Genomic DNA, 19,973 nt, shown 5'->3' with positions numbered 1-19,973 from the left:
TGTTCAAGTACCTGCTTTGCATATGTTACTCCTGGGGGAATTCTGCTCCAAAAAATCCAAAATTCTGCATTTTATTTAATATAATTACACCAGTTTCACTTACGCTGATAATTTATTTAACCTCCCATACAGAAAAAAAATCACAATAACTGTTCAGCATTTCTTAAACACATGAAAGTTAAGTTACAAAGGTAACCAAGACCCTGCATTCTAGTTATAATTGATTTTCATTTAAGTTACATTACTTTTATTTTGGTGTTTGGTGTTCTGTAAAGTAGACTGTTGCTTTAAATTGCTCAGACTTTCACACATGAAAGTCATACAGTTTTGCTAATCGTTGTTCTGCATTTTTTTAAAATGGATAAGTAAAATACATCCTGAGCTGTAATTTAACTCTACTCTGCCTCTCTGGCACAGGAAAAAAAGCAAGAAAGCACACAGACCTTACTAGTTGAGGATTCCGTTACTGTCATTTGCAATAAGGACACGTCTTCAGCGGCAACGTTAAAGTGCATTTCTTTGCTCCCCCATTTTTCTGCAAGGGAGCCAAGAAATCTGCAGAAGGTATGAATTCTGCGCCCCCCACAGAGCGCAGATTTCCCCCAGGAATAATATGTCATTAATAGACATGTCATTCAAGAAGGCTACTGAGGTGGCTGCTGCTCTTGTGGAGTGTGTTCTGGCCCGTGAGGGGGGTTGTCGCCCAAGTTGACGGTAGCAGAGCTGGATGCAGCCTGAAATCCATTTGGAAAGTCTCTGCTTAGAGCTGGGTTTGCCTTTAGAGTGTTCTGTGGTGGAGAGGAACAGCGTAGAAGTTTTTCTGAACGGCTTGGTCTATTTTAGATAAAAGGCTAGTGCCCTTCTGACATCTGCCTCTTGCCTGTCCTTATGAGGTTTAGGGAATAATATGGGAAGATGGATGGGTTGGTTGAGGTGGAATGAAGAAGGGACTTTAGGTAAGAATTTAGGGTGAGGTCTCAGAGTGACCTTTATTCTTAAGAAAAATTGTATATGGTGGGTTTACCATCAGGGCCCCTATTTCTCCAACACGCCTTGCTGACGTGATGACTACAAGAAAGGTCACTTTCATGGAAAGATGTAGTAGTGAACATGTAACCAGAGGTTTGAACGGGGCAGTCGTCAGAGATTGAAGCACTAGAGTGAGGTCCCACGGAGGAATTAGGGCTCTGGGTTCTGGGTAGAGGTCATGAACACCCTGCAGGAATCTTTTAGTAGTTGGGTGTGCAGAGACCGAAAAGCCATCCACCTTGTGGTGGAAGGTTGTAATTGCTGCCAGGTGTACTCTTAATGAACTCTCTGAGACACCTGATTTCTTAAAGTAAAGTATGTAGTCCAAGACTACGGGCAGGGTAGAATTGGTGGCTTTGATTTGTTTGTTTAGGCCCCACATATGGAATCTCTTCCATTAGTGGAGGTATGTCGAATGTGTAACTGGCCTTACTGTTTAGCAACAGTAACTTCTTAACTTCTTTGAAGCAGATCATCTCCTCGCCTTGGAACCACTGAGGAGTCAGGCTCTTAGATGGAGCGTCTCCAGGTTCGGGTGCAGATTTTGGCCTGCGTCCTGAGAGAGGAGATTTGGAAAGAATGGAAGGACTTGCAGCGAGCATGCTGACATCTATTGTAGGTATGGATATCATGTTTACCTAGACCATGCTGGAGCTATCAGGATGACTTTGGTTTGATCATATCTGATCTTGTGTATGACTCTGGGCATTGGCGGGATGGAAGGGAAGGCATGCACGAGTGGGGCGTCTGATCGGATGAAAAAAGCATTTTCTCTGGATTTTGGTCCCAGACCCGCTCTGGAGCAAAATGTTGGACATTTGCTGTTCTGCCTCATGGCAAATAGGTCTATCGAGGGGAACCCCCATAGTTGAAATATGTTCTGGATCACTGAGATGTTTATTTCCCACTCATAGTTGTGTGAGAACTTTCGGCTGAGCGTGTCGGCTGTGATGGTCTGAGATCCTTGTAGGTAGGTGGCTGATATTGTCTGTCATGATCTGTATGGTTTTGTTTTCGATTAGAGGCATGAAGTGCACATGAGCAGTGCGAACTGTTCGCAGTTCCAGGATGTTGATGTGGAGAGTTGATTCCTGTGCTGTGAGGCTGTTTAAATGGGCACCCCAACCCAGTAGGGAGGCATCCGTTGTAATTATCATTTGGGAGGGAATGTTGTGCGGGCGGGTCCACAATTGTAACGAGTCCTTGACCTTCATTGGCATGCTTAGGAGTTTGGTCAGTCTTTGATTGTGTGGAATGTACACTGTCTTGAGCCAAGCTTGCAGGCAGCGCATGCATAGTTTGGCATGATTTATGACATATGTGGTCACCACCATGTGACCTAGTAGCTGAAGGCAGGTCCTGGCAGATACTTGTGGACTGTGTATCATGGTATCGATCAAGTTTGTCAGGGCGATGAATCTCTGAGGTGGTAGTGATGCTTTCGCCTACATAGAGTTTAGGTGGGGTCCCAATAAAGTCTGGTTGTTAAACTGGTGGTAGCATTGACTTTTGAAGGTTTATTTGTAAACCAAGATCTGTGAAAGGTGACATTGTCTTTTACATGGCTTCGACGGCTTCTTCTCGAGTCTGAGCCTTGATTACACAATCATCTAAATATGGGTAGATCATGACCCCTTGCTTGCATAGGTGGGCCGCCACCACTGCTAGCACTTTGGAAAACACTCGGGGGACCGTGGAAAGGCCAAAGGGTAGTACTGTGTATTGAAAGTGGTCCTGTCCCAGTTCAAATCGGAGGAATCGCTTGTGTGCTGGGCATACAGCGATATGAAAATATGCGTCTTGCAGGTCAAAGGCTGCAAACCAATCCGTTCGTTCCAGAGCAGGAATTATTGTTGCTAAAGTAACTATCCTGAAATGTTGTGTTTTGACAAATTTATTTAGTTTCCTGAGGTCGAGAATGGATGCCCATTCCCCAGACTTCTTTTGTGTTAAAAAATAATGGGAATAAAAGCCCTTCCCTCTGTGTTGTACCAGCACTGGTTCTTCCGTGCCTAGTTGCAGGAAGTATTCTATTTCCTGTCTTAAGAGTGGCTTGTGAGAAGGGTCCCTGAAGAAGGACGAGGAGGGAGGGTGGGTAAGGAGAGGAACTGGATGGAGTAGCTGGTCTTGATGATCTCTAGTAGCCATTTGTCAGAAGTGACAGTACGCCAAAATGGGTAGAATGGTACCAGACAGTCTGTAAACAGATGGTTGGTGCAGTGTGGAGTTAGCGATAATAGTTGCGGGAGGTCTGTCAAGCCCTCAACCAAACCTTCAAATTTGGTGTTTGGAGATTGATTGCTGTAACGTGGAGGACTGTGAAAAATTTGAACTTCGTTTGGGTGGTGTTTGCCTACATCTTTGAGGATAATACGGTCTCTGGTTGTGTGTGTATGGAGCCTGTCTAGGACGTTATAATGTATAATACCTGGCTCATTTGCATTTAGTTGCAGGTGTATAGATGCCTAGAGATCTAATAGTGGCTCTCGAGTCCTTTAAGGAGTGAAGTGACTCATCAATCTTGCTGGCAAACAGCTTCTGACCCTCAAAAGGAAGGTCCTTTACTGTAGATTGCACCTTTCTTGGAAACCCTGACAGGTGAAACCAGGAGGCCCAGCAGCTGCAATGGTCCTCGCCGCTGCGTTATCAGAGTCCAATGATACCTGAAGGGCTGTTCGAGCTATAAGGTGGCCTTCAGAAATGAGCGATGTAAACTGCTCTCTCTTTTCCCTTGGTATAAGTTCAATAAAGTCTGCTAATTTTCAATAAGTCGTGTGGTCATATTTTGCCAAGAGAGCTTCATAACTGGCAATTCTAAACTGTAATGTTGCCGATGAGTAGGCCTTGCAGCCATGTAAATCCAGCCTTTTCCACTCCTTATCATAAGTTGTGGGCCTGGAATAATGGTGCCTACCTCTTTTGTTAACAGCGTCCACCACAAGAGAATTTGGGGGCTGGAAAATAAAAATTCTAGCCACTCTGAAGGGACATAATACTCTTTGTCCGCCCTCTTACACGTAGGTCGGATTCTGGCACAGGTTTTCCAGATGGTTATGACGGGCTCCATAATGGCAAGGGAATCTTGGAAAATGTTGATGTGTGGAATATGTTCAAGAGCTTGGGCTGAGATTTGGTGACCTCTTCAAGAGGGATTTGAAGTGTGTTAGCTATTATTTTAAACAGTTCCTGAAACTGTTTGAAATCGTCTCCAGTAGTAGGGGGCAGAGGCATGATGATCTTGTCACGTGAGGAAGACAAGTCGGTCGCAGGAATAGCCTCCTGGTCTAATTCCTGCTCTGTTTGCTCAAAAATCTGTTCCTGGGAGACGTCAGGTGAAACTACTGGTTTTGGTGAGAGGTGTCTATACATTTCCCTGCTGCTTGGTGGCTTGGGAAAATATTGCCTGTATGCTGCCCATGGGTCCCAGAATGACCATTGTGGTCAGCAAGGCACAGGTGGGTGTCCCCATGAGTGTCCATACCACCCCTGTATGTCTGGTCTGGGATGGTGTCTAGCATGCTCTCGTGGCTCAGATCTGATACTGGTCTGCACGGGTGAGGAATGCTGAAATGAAGAAAGTTCCCCCTCCTCGTTCTCCTCACTGGAGGGGGTGTGGGGGCAAGATGCAGCTCGTGGATGCAATATCAGTACAGAGGAGAAGGGACTCAAGTTCCAGGCTCACTGTCAGGTCCTTAGGTACAAGGAACTGCTGTATTCTTGGTACCGGAGAAGGCACTTGCATTTGTTGCAGTACCGGGAGGTAGTGCGGTGCCAGAGGGATAGGTGCCAATGTTGACTGCACCGGGGACTTAGGAGGCTTCAGTGCCGATGCATCAGTGATGTGCAGCAGAGAGCCAGGAGGTGGCCCCTGTGCCTTAGAAACTGCAGAGGCACTCGGTAGGGAGGATTTTGTTGTTGCGACCGGTGCCGTAGAGGAAAGGGCAGTCTTTTCTCTGCCTTCCTTTTTGGAGCCTGGCCGCTTAGGGTCTGTGGCTTTTACGGTACCCACGGCACCAGAAGTCCCTGCTGACTCATAGGTACTTTGCCACAGCGTGGTCGGTACCAATGCAGTAGAGCGAGCTGGGGAACGCTTCTTTTTAGATGCAGGTTTGGTAGGAGGAGTGGTAGCTCTCCTCTTTGCAGGTCTTAAAAGACAGGTCCCTCCCGCATGAAGCAGAGGAGGAGGATCTGTCAGAAGCCACCTTCAGTGATTGGTCACTGGGAGAAGTTTGCGTTCCTGGGATGGAGGGACTTCTCCATGAGAATAAGTTTAAGTTTTAGGTCCCTTGCCTTCCTTGTGCGGGTCTTCAGATTATGGCAATGAGTGCACTTTTGGGGTACAAATGTTTCCCACAGCCACCTGACGCATTGTGAGTGTCCATCAGAGATAGGAATTGCCTCATGGCAGGAAATGCATTTAAATCCAGGAGATCCTGGCATTTCAAAGGGAATATCCCGTGACGGGATGAAGTTAGAAAAGAATTTTTTTTATACAGGGAGAAGAAAAATAGAAAGTCTTAACCAACTAATCTAAATGTACTAATAACACTAATCTAACTTTATATAGAAAAACTGCTAACAAGCATATCTGAGGTAAAGCAAGTAAAGGCACTGCCGGAGCTCTGACTTGAACCAAGGGCGAATGAGAAGGAACTGAGTTGGCAGGAAGGAGGGGCGGCGGGGGGGAGGGGCGGCTGAACAATGCTAATCAACTGCAAGATTGACAGGCAAGAGACAGGGAGAGCACATGTGCAGCCCAGCCAGATACTGCTGTTGAAATTGTCCAACTAGAAGCACAGGGTGCACAATCATCTAAAGTGGAGGACTCACAGGGACATCACTCGAAGAAGAACCTCAGGCTATGAAATGATATACCAGTTTTCTAACTTTTACCTGGTAAGGATATGTAGGTTGATGATAAACAGGTTGAGCTACCATTACAGGGGAACTGGAAATGGACCGTGACTTTAAAAGAAAAAAAAAAAAGATACATTAGAAATTTTAATACATTAATCTCAGGAATTGTTACTTTTACTAAAACATACACCTTAAGTACTATATGCTATACAACTTACCATTTTAAAAACAAAATAATTTATAAAAATGGTTACTTACAGTAACTATGATTCTTTAAGCTGATCATTTGCATGGATCCAGACTACAGACAAAGCACATGGCCTAGGCACATGAACTAAGAACTTTCTTGAAAGCAGTGTTCATTGGGACTGCTCACATACCCTATATCCTCAAATTCCCCCCCACCCCGTCCGTCCAATCCTTTGGATATGAAAGGGAGTGCAGCCTCAAACCTAATTTAAGTTCCTTCCACAAAACACAAAATCTGCTGGAAGACTCTGGAATAATGGAATATATCGTACCAAAGTCCACAAGGTTGAAATAATTGAGGGCCCTGATACTAAAGGACACAGAGTATGTCTACACAGCAAAGAAAAATCTGCAGCTCATCCGTGCCAGCTGACTCATTCTCAGGGGGCTCAGGCTGTGGGCCTGTTTCACGACTGTGTAGACTTCCAGACTCAGGCTGCAGGCCAAGCTCTGGAACCCTCTCACCTCGCAAGGTCCTAGAGCCTGGGCTCCAGACCACGCCCAGATGTCTACACAGCAGTGAAACAGCCCCATAAGTCCAAGTCAGCTGGCACAGGCCAACTGTAGATTTTTCTTTGCTGTTTAGACATTCCCTCAGCACCAGAGGAACCAACATCAATGTACTGGGAAGCCCAGATTTGAGGCACTAAAGCTTGAGGCAGTCAACACCAAGATAATCAATGCCCAGGTGCTCAACACAAAGGGTATGTCTACATGGCAGTTAAAAACCTGCGGCTGGCCCATGTCAGCTGACTTGGGCTTCTGGAGTTCAGGCTAAGAGGCTGTTTAATTGTGGAGTAGATGTTTGGGCTCAGGCTTGAACCTGATCTCTGGGACCCTCCCACCTTGCAGAGTCCCAGAGCCTGGGCTCTGGCTTGAACCTGAATGTCTACACTATAATTAAACAGCCCCTTAGCCCAAGTCAGCTGGCATAGTCCAGATGCAAGTTTTTAACTGCAGTGTAGACATACCCGTGCTGTCTAAAAGACAGAATCCAACAGTAAACTATGTGTAATCTGTAAATTTCTTCCCAGGACATCTTTCCAATGCAGCTTCTTGGGAATGATAAAATATCTGTCTTTTGGGGTTGATAGAAAGGTGCTTGCCCTTCCCTGTTTAAACCCAGCACTTGATCTACCCCCATTTATCCTCCTCCCAAAACAAACACCAATTCTAAGATGGATGTGAGACAGATTGAGGGATATGTTTGTGGCAATTTATGAATTCAATTTTTTGTGAACACTGTTATATTTCATCCTCCATTTTGAATGTAACCTTTATTGTGGCCTGAAATATTCATTATGGTATCAGGAACTTGACACATAATAGGGAGGCTATGACAGAGTCATCAGCATTGAAAGTCCCTCTCCTGGTGGAACAATGGGGTTGCTATCAGCAGGTCAACTGACTTTGAACTTTCTGCCCAGAAGCTGACAGGGGGAAGGAGCATGGAAAATCCCCAGTGGAAAAACAAGGACAGAAAAGGTAGAAAAGGCTGTTTTAAAAAGAGGAATACCCTTTAAGCAAGGGAAAACCATTTCATTGCCAGAAACAAAAGACCAAGCTGAAAAAAGTGGAGGCATGAGTGGCTTTATCTCCCTAAAGGACTGTGGTCAAACCCAAAGCTCCCAAAAGGGGGTGAGATCACACTGAGGGGACTGCATTCAGGAATTTATTTTCCATAGATCTGTAATTCTCTTGTGCTTTTTAAGAGTAAAGTGTGCGTGTGTGTGTATAAGAAATTCCTTTGTTAAACCTGTGTTCCTTGCTTTATGGCTACACTGACCCTGAGGGGATTAACTAGAAAGCTCACACAGCCAGGTAGACTCTGGGGGAAAAGTGTGGACACTGGTTCTGGGGTCTAGGTGGCCAGACTACAAGGTCTCACTGCCCAAGAAGAGTGTTATACACTGGGTCTGGGAAGTGAGTTTGAGAGATCCAAAGCAAGGAACAGTGATCAGTCACTACTCAAACCTAGGGAGTTTATTAGCATTTAGGATTCAGTGGTCACAATAGACTGGAGTCTATTCAGAGACTGGACCAGCGACTTGTCTAGGTTGTGACTGCATGTTCTCACAAAACTCAGTAGTCCTAAGTTCCAATTCTTTGCTCTTACCCTACAGCCAAAACCTTTCACCACATTTCGACATAGTTCTCTGTTATGAATTTCTTTCTGCTCTATAATGTCTCATCATTTATTCTATATTTAAAAAAATAGGTGAAGCCAAATGACGTGAGAATTTAAACTTCGTATACTTTTTTGTAATATTATGCATTTTTAAAGTCACAGATTCCCTAGGACAAGGCAAAGGTAAAAACATTAACAATGTAAAACAGTTTGTTTTATTCAACAGGATCCATGAAACCTGTACTAATGATCATCTGTTAACTGCAGTTACCTCTTAACAGACACATTAATTACATTATATGATGCAGTTACAGTCAGAAAAGCAGCAAATTCCTTAGCTGCCATCAAACATCATGAGAGACTAGGTGGGTAAGGTAATAGTTTTATTGGACCAACTTCTGTTGGTGAAAGAGACAAGCTTTTGAGCTAACACAGAGCTCTTTGTCAGGTCTGGGAAACATACTCAGAGGTTGTGTCTACACTAGAGATCTTACAGCGGCGCTGCTGTAAGATCTCCTCTGGAGCCGCTGGAGGGTGGGTGGGCAGTAGAGGGGGAAGCTGAAGGACAGGATGATATTTTCAATGGGTAGACAACCTGCCCACCCTCCACCTGACCACTAGCTGGCAATGTTGGTGGTTGTTCACCCACTGGGGGAAAAGGAGGGGGAAAAAGCGGGGGGGGGGGGGAGAGTGGGTTAGTGAGTTATAGATTGTTGTAATAGCCATAAATCCAGTGTCTCAATTCAGTCCCTGATTTTTAGTTGGCACTTACTACCCCACACTGGAAGTCTTACAGGATAACACCAAACAATTACAACCCATATTCGATGAGGACCACATCCTGAAAGAAATCTTTCCCAAATGATTTCTTCTGGCCTTCAAACAACTCCCCAATCTCTCCATGCTCATCATCTGAAGCAAGCTCCACACAGACTAGGACACAGCAACTGAAAGTGGCACACACTCTGCCAGAACAACAGATGCAAAACCTATAGACATATCTTCACTACTATGATGAGCAACACCCCAATCAACATGCCTTTTAAGATCTATGGGTCTTAAACTTGCCTATCACAACATGTGATGTATCTCACCCAGTCCACTAAATGCCCCAATAACAACTATGTGGGTGAAACCAGACAATCACTACGCTATTGAATGAATTAACACAGAAAAACGATGAGACAAAATTACTATATCATCTGTGGGTGAGCACTTTTCACAAGGGAAACCTGCACAACCCCTTCAAAAGAAGAACCTGGGAACCTAAATTCATAACTTTGCTAGACACTAAAAATCATGGACCAAATAGAAACACTGGATTTATGGTATATTCCAACAATCTATAACCCACAATCTCCCCCAGTTTTTTCCCCCCTTCAATCCCCCTTAGGAGTGAAGAGGTGTTAAGGGGTCACTTCACCTTGAATGGTTCCTTGAAATATGTGTATGTGAAATATACTTATGCTAAGCAATCTGTTCCACCTTGTATTTAGCTGGGACACACTGAGTACATTTCCCAGACCTGAAGAAAAGCTCTACGTAAGCTCAAAAGCTTGTTTCTCTCATCAGCAGAAGTTGGTCCAATAAAAGATATTACCTCACCCACCTTGTCTCTTTCATATCCTGAGACCAACACAGCTATAAAAATACTCCCTACAATCAAAGATAATGTACAGTTAGCAAGTTTCACAGTAGTAATTAATTTTCTTCGGAGTTTTATCTATTTTGTATAACAAGAAGAGAGGAAAGAAGAAAACATGGAAAATACAAGAAAGAAGCAAAAGGAAACAAGCTTCATGGAACAGAACCTTACCAACAAGCCAGTTGTGAGACATATGCAGTATTCTCAAATTATAATCTTTCAGATATTACTTACAGGCCATGGCTGTGGAACAGATGCAACTTCAGGAGTATGAAAATAAGCTACTCCATTGTGATAAGTATAAGGATATCCAGTTGAAGTGGTCAAGTACATTGTTCCAGCTGCTGGCATTATGCTAGATCCTAAAATAAACAATGATGGTTGAAATTAAAATTAAGCAAACTTGCAGCTTTTAAAACAAGTGAAGTAATAGAAAATTCCAATGCACATTTTAATTGCCCAATATAAAAAATTTTATACTCTATATATCAACTCCATGTTGCTGCTCTGCATCTCTCTGTAACAGGAATGTGTCTCAAACAAACCACAGATGCTGCAATGGCTCTGGAGTGCATTTTTAAATCCTTGATGGGAACTATGCTTCTAGCTAAAATGTAACATAGTTCTCTCTATCTTTTTATCCACTGTGACAGCCTTTGTTTGCTAATAAACTATCTCTGACATCTTTCCCCATAGGCTATAAATAGTCAATTGGACTTTTCTAAAGGCTTTGGTACTCTCTAGGTAAACACAGTGCCCTTCTAATGTCCACATTATGCAGATAAAGCTAAGATTGGGCCTCACAATCACCTGGTTCTTATGTACCTAAGTATATGGTTGTCTGGCCATTAAAGCATCAATTCTCCAGCTCTCTTGGAAGAGATGATGGCTTTAAGAAAAGCTGTCTTTAGAGACAGATGCACCAAAGACATTTTCTTGAGGGGCTCAAAGGGAGGATCCATGAGTTTAATCAGAGAAAGATTTAAGCCCCAAGAGTGGAGGAGGCTCCCTTGTAGAAGGAAAAACATTGGTCATGCCTTTCAGGAACAAAGAAACAGTACAACCAGAAAATACAGATCTGTGTTTAATATGCCTGACAGCTAAATGTCCCTTAAGCCTGGATTTAAGGAGAGGGAAGTGGTCCAATGTCCTGATGTCAACTTGGGGAGCCTTCAAAATCATCTCCAATGGTGTCAAAGCTACTCGGAGACAACTACAGATTTGAATCAGAGAGGTAGGTACAGAAGCAGAGTCAAGTGGTGGAAAAGTATGTGGTGAAATGGACAGTAGCATTAATGGGGTCCCCCATTCAGGCACTGGGAGAGAGAAGGGATTCTTGGGATCTATTGTAGTGACATGTCCAGGCTGACTGGTGCTGTGGTCTGTCACTGGAGATGTGTGTTGAAGAGACAGCTATATCATTAAAAATCTCCAAAATACTCCAAAAGTATTGGAGAGTAAGAGAAAGGAAAAAGATGATAGTTCCTCCTCTTCTTTTGTTTGTGCCCCTCTAGTGGGGAGAAGTGCTTCCTGTTCTGATTTCCTGGAGTCGTCCTGTGGTGCCATGACGGATGTATTGGTGCTGGAGGACATGTTCAATATAGGACTGGCAGAGAGGGCAGTGGTGCTGGATGAAGGGTTTGACCTGGGACTTTTCAAGCCTTATGCCACAGTGCCAGCTCAGTTTTTAGTGTTGTGCCATAAACTGATTTTGATGCCACAGAACTGACAGGACTGAGCATTGGTGGCTGAGGGAGTCTCTCCCTTTACGGGGACAAGTAGATCCCAGTCTTGAGCTTTTGGTGGAAGATGGCGCAGAAACCCAAGTAGAAGGGTTTGTCACACAGGAGAGAACCGCAGGATTGATCATGGTCTTGACACCAGTCATGGGCCTGCCAGAGTTTCAGGCTGTACATGTTCTGAGGCCAGATGAGTCTGGAGCTTCAAGTCTCTCTCCCTTCTGGCCTGGGGAGTAAAGGCATGGCAATGGTAAGAAAGTTGGCTTTACTCAAAAACAGATGGGACTGGATGTGGGCATCAGACTCAGGAATACCCCAGACAAGAGGAGCACCTCTTGAAGCCCTTACAGGGCTCAGGACCTGTCACAGTTCTGGTAAAGGAGCCCAGAGAGAAGACAAGGGAATGACTACTTACACTATTCTAAAATTAACTAACTACACTACACTAAACAATCCTAACTATTTACAGACTTACAAGAAAAGGTTATAAGGTAGTCTAGTCCTGAGGACAGGACATGGTGAGTTCTGTCTGCTCTCTGCAGTGGCAGTGAAGGAGCTGAGTCAGTTAGGGTGTGAACTCCACTATATAGAGTAGGGCGATTATGTCATTCTTGTGTACACCCAATGGAAATAGCTTTTCAAGGCAGTTTGGCAGCTCAATACCAGGAGGTGCCAAACCCAGAAGATATAACACACAGAGGCCCTTGGAGAAGAACAAAATGTTTTATACTCAATTTAGTTTGTAAAACAAAACTCTGTAATATAGATAAAAGCAATTACAATGCAAAGGTACTGAAATATGACTGTCCTGGGTAAGCTAAGCCTTTCATCTATGGATTCACACTCTTTGCCAGGACACTTCATCAGTACGTTTTCAAAGTCTTCCCAAAACTTCAAAAATGGAAACTAAAGAAACAGGGACGCAATTTTGGATAAGCATATAAGTATTTGAATGTTATTTTGCGTTAAATCACAACAATCTTAACAGTAGAGCTGGTTGAAAAATTTCCAAATTCCCAATGTCGACAATTTTTTCATCCATTTTAAACATAAAAAAACAAGTTTTCATTAAAATTTAGTTTTTCAATTAGCTCTAGTTAACAGTACCTAAAAACGGTTCATAACAAAGTCTTTATTATGAAAAATCTTCTGATATAAAATTCCTGAACACTTCAAAGCTGTCTATTCAGGTCAAAATGAAACTAGTCATTACCTAAGCATCACAAACTATGACCCCAGGATTAGAAACATCTCAAGAGGTAAAATGTAAGAAAGGGGAACTAAACAATTCCTCAGAAAATGCTATTAGCAAAGTCAGAAATAAAGGTGGAAAAATAACTAGTTGACAATCCTATCATTCTTGGAAGTTTGTATTTTGGTATCAGATAAATTGGCCAATCCTGCAGGTAAAAGTATTGACAAACCAAACTTGTGGGAGACCAACTATAGATTCACAGAAACTAAAGACCATGAACGCCTATTCCATCCCCTGCCAATTCAGTATTCCCTATGTTATGATACATTTACTAGTGCAGGGGTTCTCAAACTGGGGGTCGGGACCCCTCAGGGGGTCGTGAGGTTATTACATGGGGGATTGCGAATGGTCAACCTCCACCCCAAACCCCGCTTTGCCTCCAGCATTTATAATGGTGTTAAATATATAAAAAAGTGTTTTTAATGTATAAGGGGGGTTGCACTCAGAGACTTGCTGTGTGAAAGGGGTCACCAGTAAAAAAGTTTGAGAACCACTGTACTAGTACAACATCCAGTCAACTTAAAAATATTTCAAGCAATGTGGCTTTCGTTACTTCTCTTATGAGACCATCCCACACCCCAACAGATTTCAATCTCTGAAATTTATTTCTGATATTCAGCCTAAATTTTCCACTTCTAAATTGCATTCTTTTGCTGCTATAGCCCTTCACTGCCCTAAGTAGTTGGTCTCTTAACTTGTGTTTTCATTTTTCAGATATTTGTAGGCTATTAAATTTAAATAAATAAATGTAATGGAGATATCCTATCTCCTAGAACTGGAAAGGACCTTGAAAGGTCATTGAGTCCAGCCCCCTGCCTTCATTAGCAAGACCAAGTACTGATTTTGCCCCAGATCCCTAAGTGGCCCTCTCAAGGATTGAGCTCACAACCCTGGGTTTAGCAGGCCAATGCTCAAACCACTGAGCTATTCCACCCCCCTAACCCTTAGTTAGGGTATTCATAATAATTATCTTCTCTCATTAGGTCAGTTCTTCTAGATCCCTAATCGTATTTGTTGATCTTCTCTAAGCCCCCCCCCCCCTTGTCTGATCTTTCTTGTAATACAGTGCACACAAGTAAATGGAATATTTCAAATGTGTTTGCTCCAGAGGAACACAGAGAGGGACTCCAGTTCCATAACATGGTGCCTTTTGGGTATGCAAGCCCAAAACTACATTGGCTTTTTTTTTTGCTGACATATCACAGCAATATCAGGGATAGAAATATGTTCCTTCTCAAGTAAAAATGTACAAAAAGGGACCACCTACCATCAAAGCTTTTTTGAAAAGTTTTTGAAGAACTGAAGCGACACTGCATCATCCCTGTAGCAATATGGGACAGGTGACACTAGAGAATAGGCAGGGGGTGTGGATATCTAAACATATATATAGAAGTGGCCCTCTCAAGGATTGAGCTCACAACCCTGGGTTTAGCAGGCCAATGCTCAAACCACTGAGCCATCCCACCCCCCTAACCCTTAGTTAGGGTATTCATAATAATTATCTTCTCTCATTAGGTCAGTTCTTCTAGATCCCTAATCGTATTTGTTGATCTTCTATAAATGTCCCAAACCTCATGGATCCCTGGCTTTACCCAGAGACTGTCCCTGCCTCCATTAGGTGCAACCTCTGGAGTAGATAAAAGGAACATGTGCCACCCACAATATATTATCTTGTTTAAGTCTCCTTCAGTGTGCCTGTAGGATAAATACACTCTCACTTCTTGCCATCCTTAAACGGTATATCACTGCTGCCTTGTCATGGCTTTGGCCACATCCAACACATCTGAATCCACTGCTGTGCTACCACTGGTTATACTTCAACAGCTATGACCTTTGAACATGGCTTCACACAGCACACATGGGGAGTTAATGTTCCTTAGAGCAACATATGTAGCATGTCAATATAACATGTGCCCTGTTTCCAATAGGAAATTGCTGTATACAGCAGACTGTCACATACTCTTTTCCTGCAGTTAAAACACATTTGTCTTTAGCTTTGAGGGTCTGTCACCATAAGGGCTTGTGGCAGCTAGAAAGGGGCATACTGCCATACCAGAGTCACATTCTGCCATACCAAAGAGTCACATTCCATTCCACATTCAATTGGGTACAATCTTCATCCATTGGATCCCTTCCATGCAATGTACAAAGGAACATACTGTAGGGGTTAAAGGATGGTGCCTGGAAATCTGGTACTTTTGACATTTTTGTTAGTATGCCAGCGCTTCCACCTGCTGACTATTCTGATCATATTCAATGCTCTGGATTAGTACAGTACAGGTCCAACACAGATATTTTTGGTTAGAGTTCTATCTATATCACATGCAGCTAAAGAATATAGTGAAAATACATACGAGAAATCCCTACTTGTTGTTTTCTTATTGCTGGACCAATATTCAGTTTCTTATCCTTATAATTAAGTTTTTCAGCCTAAAACAAACAAAGAAAAACACTTAATATTCAGTACTTTTACTTTTTATTTTTTGGGTGCATATAACTACTGAAAGTAAAACTAGAAGTAGATGATAGTGAACACACCCAACAAGCTTCTTTCAGAGCTCTGATAGTTACCTCAAGTACTAAAAAAAACAACACTTTTACTATCTAAATCCTTGGCTTCATTTTGCAAAAATTACCAATTATGCTCCAATATGTACATGGTGCTTATTGTGATTTGGACAAATGCTCACTAAAATTTACTTCTGAATGCTAATGGAGTTTCCTGACCAGCTACCAGAGACACAAATAATTGCTTGTAAAAACGCCAGTTTTACTTTTTTTTTTTTTTTTTTTAAATAAATGTTATTATAAAATATATTTGAGTTTACTTTAAAAAATTAACTATATTAAAACATGCAATTAATACACTGCAAGGCTACTATAAATTTTATAAAGGATGACTGCAATAATTCAGCTGGTGTGCTGTAAATTCACACTCTGAGACTTGCAGCACAGCTGTGCAGGTTAGCATTGTCTGCACTGGGGGTTAGGTCAGCTTAACTACGCCACTCCGGGGTATGGATTTTCACACCCCTGAGTGACATAGTTAAGCTGACTTAATTTTCTAGTGTAGACCAGGCCAAAGTGTAAATTAAAGTAGGATGGGGCTACTTTTATTTACATCTTCTTTCAGCTCCTCATCATTTAAAGGAAAACTACAAAGTGACTGCAAAAAATACTGTCAAATTCACAAAGTAAACCAACTGCAAACTTTTGCTAATCTCTTTCATTTATAGTAGATGTAAGTATTACTTTGCATCTACACTAGGTAAAACAAAAATCAGACAGCAATGTGATTTTTAAATTGTAAGTGTCCCTTTTATCCTGCTTCTGCAAAAGGAAATCTGGAGGAACCAGAGGGCCTGATTCTCCATTTCCCTGAACACTTTGTAGTCATTTACACCAGTGCAAATGGGTGTAAAATCAGAATCAGGACCCAAGTTTTCACTGCCAGAGCTAGGAGGTCCAAGTACCAGATACAATATATCCATTAAGGAGCTAACAATAAAACCTCAAACCTTTTGCAGTTTTATTATCCAGAATATTTATTTAAAGAAAGATATAAAAGGAAATGCATAAAGATATCAGTTCCAGTCCAGTCCAAAGGCAACAGTCGGAGAGCAGAATACTTTCCTCCTCTGGGCCCCAATTCAGCAAGATATTTAAGCACTTGCTTGACGCTAAGCACTGTCTACGTGCTTAAAAGTTAGGCATGTGCTTTGCTGAATTTGAGCTCTGGAACGCAAAGGATGGTACTATGTATTCTCTTTCATGGCAAATAAACCTATTTAATGGAAAGCAGCGAGACATAACGAGTGTACAGTTTCCAGAGCTAAATTGCTTCCTGACACAGGTGGTGGGAACAAGCTCCTCTCTGATGATTGATGTTATATATTACATTGGTATTATAAGTCAAAATTTGGACTGCTTTTATATATATATGTATGTATATATTATTTTAACTAGAGTTGGTCAAAAATGGGAAATACCATTTCATTAAAATTGCATTAAGAATTTCCCAGCTCTTTGAATAAAATTTTCAATAAAATTTCAATATTTTAAAAATTTCAACCAGCTCTACTTGTTGATAGGTCGCCACTCAGTCTAGAAGAGGCTTTGCTTGAGGTAACATCCTCTGGTCTTCTTCAGGGAACTTCATGAACACAACTGAGCCCATGACTGATCCAGCCACATAGCCCAAGCAGGCCAAGAGAACAGGTTGCAAAAGGCTACGGTGGTGGAGCCATCATGGCTTCCTATATCCTAGTAGAAGTACGAGAGGGAATATCCTGGCAGTTAAGAAAGGTCCATTCTGGGGCAAACCTCATATTCACAGGAGCAAGAATTAAGTGTATCTGGAAGTGGGCCTCAGATATCTCAGAGGTTTTTGAGTGAACCTCAGTGGTTCCTCCTTGATGAGTGTAAGGTTAACTTCAATTTCCCTCAGCCTAAAAATATAGTCTCCTTTACAGATGTCTTATGACTGCTGGATTCTCTACTCAAGGAAATCAGAGCACCAGAAGGAACTGGATTCACAACAAACTTCAGATCCAAGTGAGTAGTATACACAGAAGAGGCTGCAAACAGCTCTCTACAAAGTTAAGGTACCTGATACTGAAGCATCACCTTCACCTGCCTTAGTCAGTTCCAGAGACTCCCAGAACCCACCCTCCCTTAAAACTAAATCTCTGAGATGTCTTCTTAGATGTTCTGTGGGTTCAGAAGGGAAAATAATGCTACTGCTGCTTCTCTTCGTTCTTCTGTACAAAGAAAGGAAAGCAACAAATCTGACCAACCAGCCCACAGACATCCTGGGCTTCTTTAATACCTTCAAATCCAAGCAGGTAAACACAGAAGGGACAAATATCCATTGGTAATGGATGTCTGCAAGCACTAATTTCAAATTGAAGAATTTACCTAAACAATGAGTATAATGATGAATATATCATCTTACCTCTTGCAAAATTTTTTGTGCATCTTCTTGAGTTTCAAAAGTGATGAAACCATACCTAAATAAAAATTACATAAATTATTTTTCTTGGCATACTACTTTATAACCAAAAACATGTTATAATATATATATTATACATTACATATTACACAAAATACTATGTTAAAACATTAAGTTTGAAAAGTAAAGCACTAAGAAGTTATGAAATGACAAATAAGGTTGCCTTGGCAACCTTAATTTGGCCCCGAATGCGCATGAACTATAACAGTCTTTAATTACATGATCACATTCTATTTTTCTCACAGGACCACTGTCTCATTCGGTGAACAGTGCTTAATGAGCAGCTAGTCAATATTTTGTTTTATCCTCATTGTTCAATGTATGGCCCTGCTCTGAAAACAGAATTAACATCCTCATGGGCTTTTTTATGGTGGTCATCACTATAATATGACCGCTTTACAAACATTAATGAATTTATTTTCACAGCACCTGTGAGATGTAGGGGTATTATTATCCACATTTTACAGATGGGGAACTGAGTCACAGAGAGATTAAAGTCAAAAGTATCCACTACATTTTGGTGCCCAATTTACTGTACACTATCCAAACCCTTCTCTGAAGGCATAATTATTAATATTCTCATAGGCTTTTCTATAGCTCTGGCCAATAGCATTTTAATTCTTCACAAATATTATTAATTTTCACAGCATTCTGTGAGGTGACAGAGTGGTATTATCCCTATTTTAGAGATGGGGAACTCAGGCACAGAAAGTTTAAGGTAAAAGTTCTTCACCAATTTTGGATGCCCAATTTGAGACACCTGTGACCAGATTTTTCAGCACACTTAGTATCATATAGCATTTTGTATGTTAGACACAGGTTCTTATTGACATCAGCTGATGCTGAGCGAGCCTAACACTTCTGCAAATTAAACACCAGGGTATCAAGTAGGGCACCCAGAAAATGAGGAATACACAATTAGTGATCACCTGTGAAGAATTTGGTTTAAGTGACTTGCCCAGCATCACCTAGAAACTCTGTAACATGGTCTGGGATAGAATCTCATTCTCTAGAGCAATATTTAACTGCTTTAACTATGAAATCATCCTTTTTCTTCCTGCTGTCCACTGCCTCATTCACTACAGAACTTCCAATTTCTGCAACAAATAAAGCTGGGGACTTATAGACAACAACCTCCTGCACTACACAACCTGATTCATTCCCACAGCAGGTCCATCCTCTGCCATGAATGAGACAGGGGTCCTGTGGAAAAATAGTGTGTGATTATGTAATTAGAGAATGTATTATCATGCATATACACGAGAGCACTTACTTTTGAGTGCTTGCCTTTGCAATCTTAATGTTCTTTTAAACGCCATTTTTTGTTTTTTATTTTAAATTTTAAAAAAGCAAACTGAAAAAACAAACTGATATCCACATGGTTCATCAGCAGGCTTGGACTCTACAGAGTCTGTGAATCCATCACACAGTCCTCTGTCACTTGAGCTAACTATGTAACTGATAGCTGTGGTGAGTTGTCATCCTCTGTGTGGACCGGAATTAGAGAAGAATGAGACACACACGTAACCTGTCTGTTTCAAATGTATTTGGTAACAGTAGAATAATGGTGAGACACAGAGATCTTGGGTTCCATTCCAAGCTTTGGAGGGAAGTTTATTGTAGTTCGCACAGATTCTTCTGCAGACTTTTTGCTTTCGCACCCTAGCTTCTTGTTCCAGTCCAGTTCTTCCTGTGTACCCAGTCCCAGTTTCCACTCCTCAGATTTCTAAACTCAGTCTCAGACTATTTACTTAGTCAGTGCAAATCTCCCCCCACTCCCAGTCTCTCCCCCTCCTCACACCCTGTCCCAGTCCCCTTGCCCAACCAGTCCTCTTTTCACCACTTCAGGCTCCTCAGCCAATCTGCCTCTCCCTTCTTACACCACTATCTCTTAAGGTATGTCTACACTACGAAATTAGGTCGAATTTATAGAAGCCGGTTTTATAGAAATCGGTTGTATACAGCCGATTGCGTGTGTCCACACATAAAATGCTCTAAGTGCTCTAGTCGGCGGACCGCGTCCACAGTACCGAGGCTAGCGTCGACTTCCGGAGCATTGC

The 19,973-nt window shown here is 42.1% G+C and overlaps 1 protein-coding gene across 1 annotated transcript in view; it reads right to left on the bottom strand.

The window, feature by feature from the left end:
• BOLL (boule homolog, RNA binding protein) overlaps nucleotides 1-19,973 on the bottom strand; it is a 92,862-nt gene that overhangs the window by 42,129 nt on the left and 30,760 nt on the right. Inside the window, exons 5-8 of the mRNA XM_054044509.1 lie at nucleotides 17,857-17,911; nucleotides 15,257-15,332; nucleotides 10,143-10,270; nucleotides 5,923-5,994 (exon numbers count right to left, since the gene is read on the bottom strand). Of these exons, the coding sequence (XP_053900484.1) occupies nucleotides 5,923-5,994; nucleotides 10,143-10,270; nucleotides 15,257-15,332; nucleotides 17,857-17,911 (331 nt within the window). The remainder of the gene's footprint in view (nucleotides 1-5,922; nucleotides 5,995-10,142; nucleotides 10,271-15,256; nucleotides 15,333-17,856; nucleotides 17,912-19,973) is intronic.

This window comes from Malaclemys terrapin, chromosome 11 (genome assembly GCF_027887155.1).
Source record: "Malaclemys terrapin pileata isolate rMalTer1 chromosome 11, rMalTer1.hap1, whole genome shotgun sequence".
NCBI classification, from domain to species: Eukaryota; Metazoa; Chordata; order Testudines; family Emydidae; genus Malaclemys; species Malaclemys terrapin.
The sequence above is the reverse complement of the archived record's forward strand: the minus strand, read 5'-3'. Positions and strand labels throughout refer to the sequence as shown.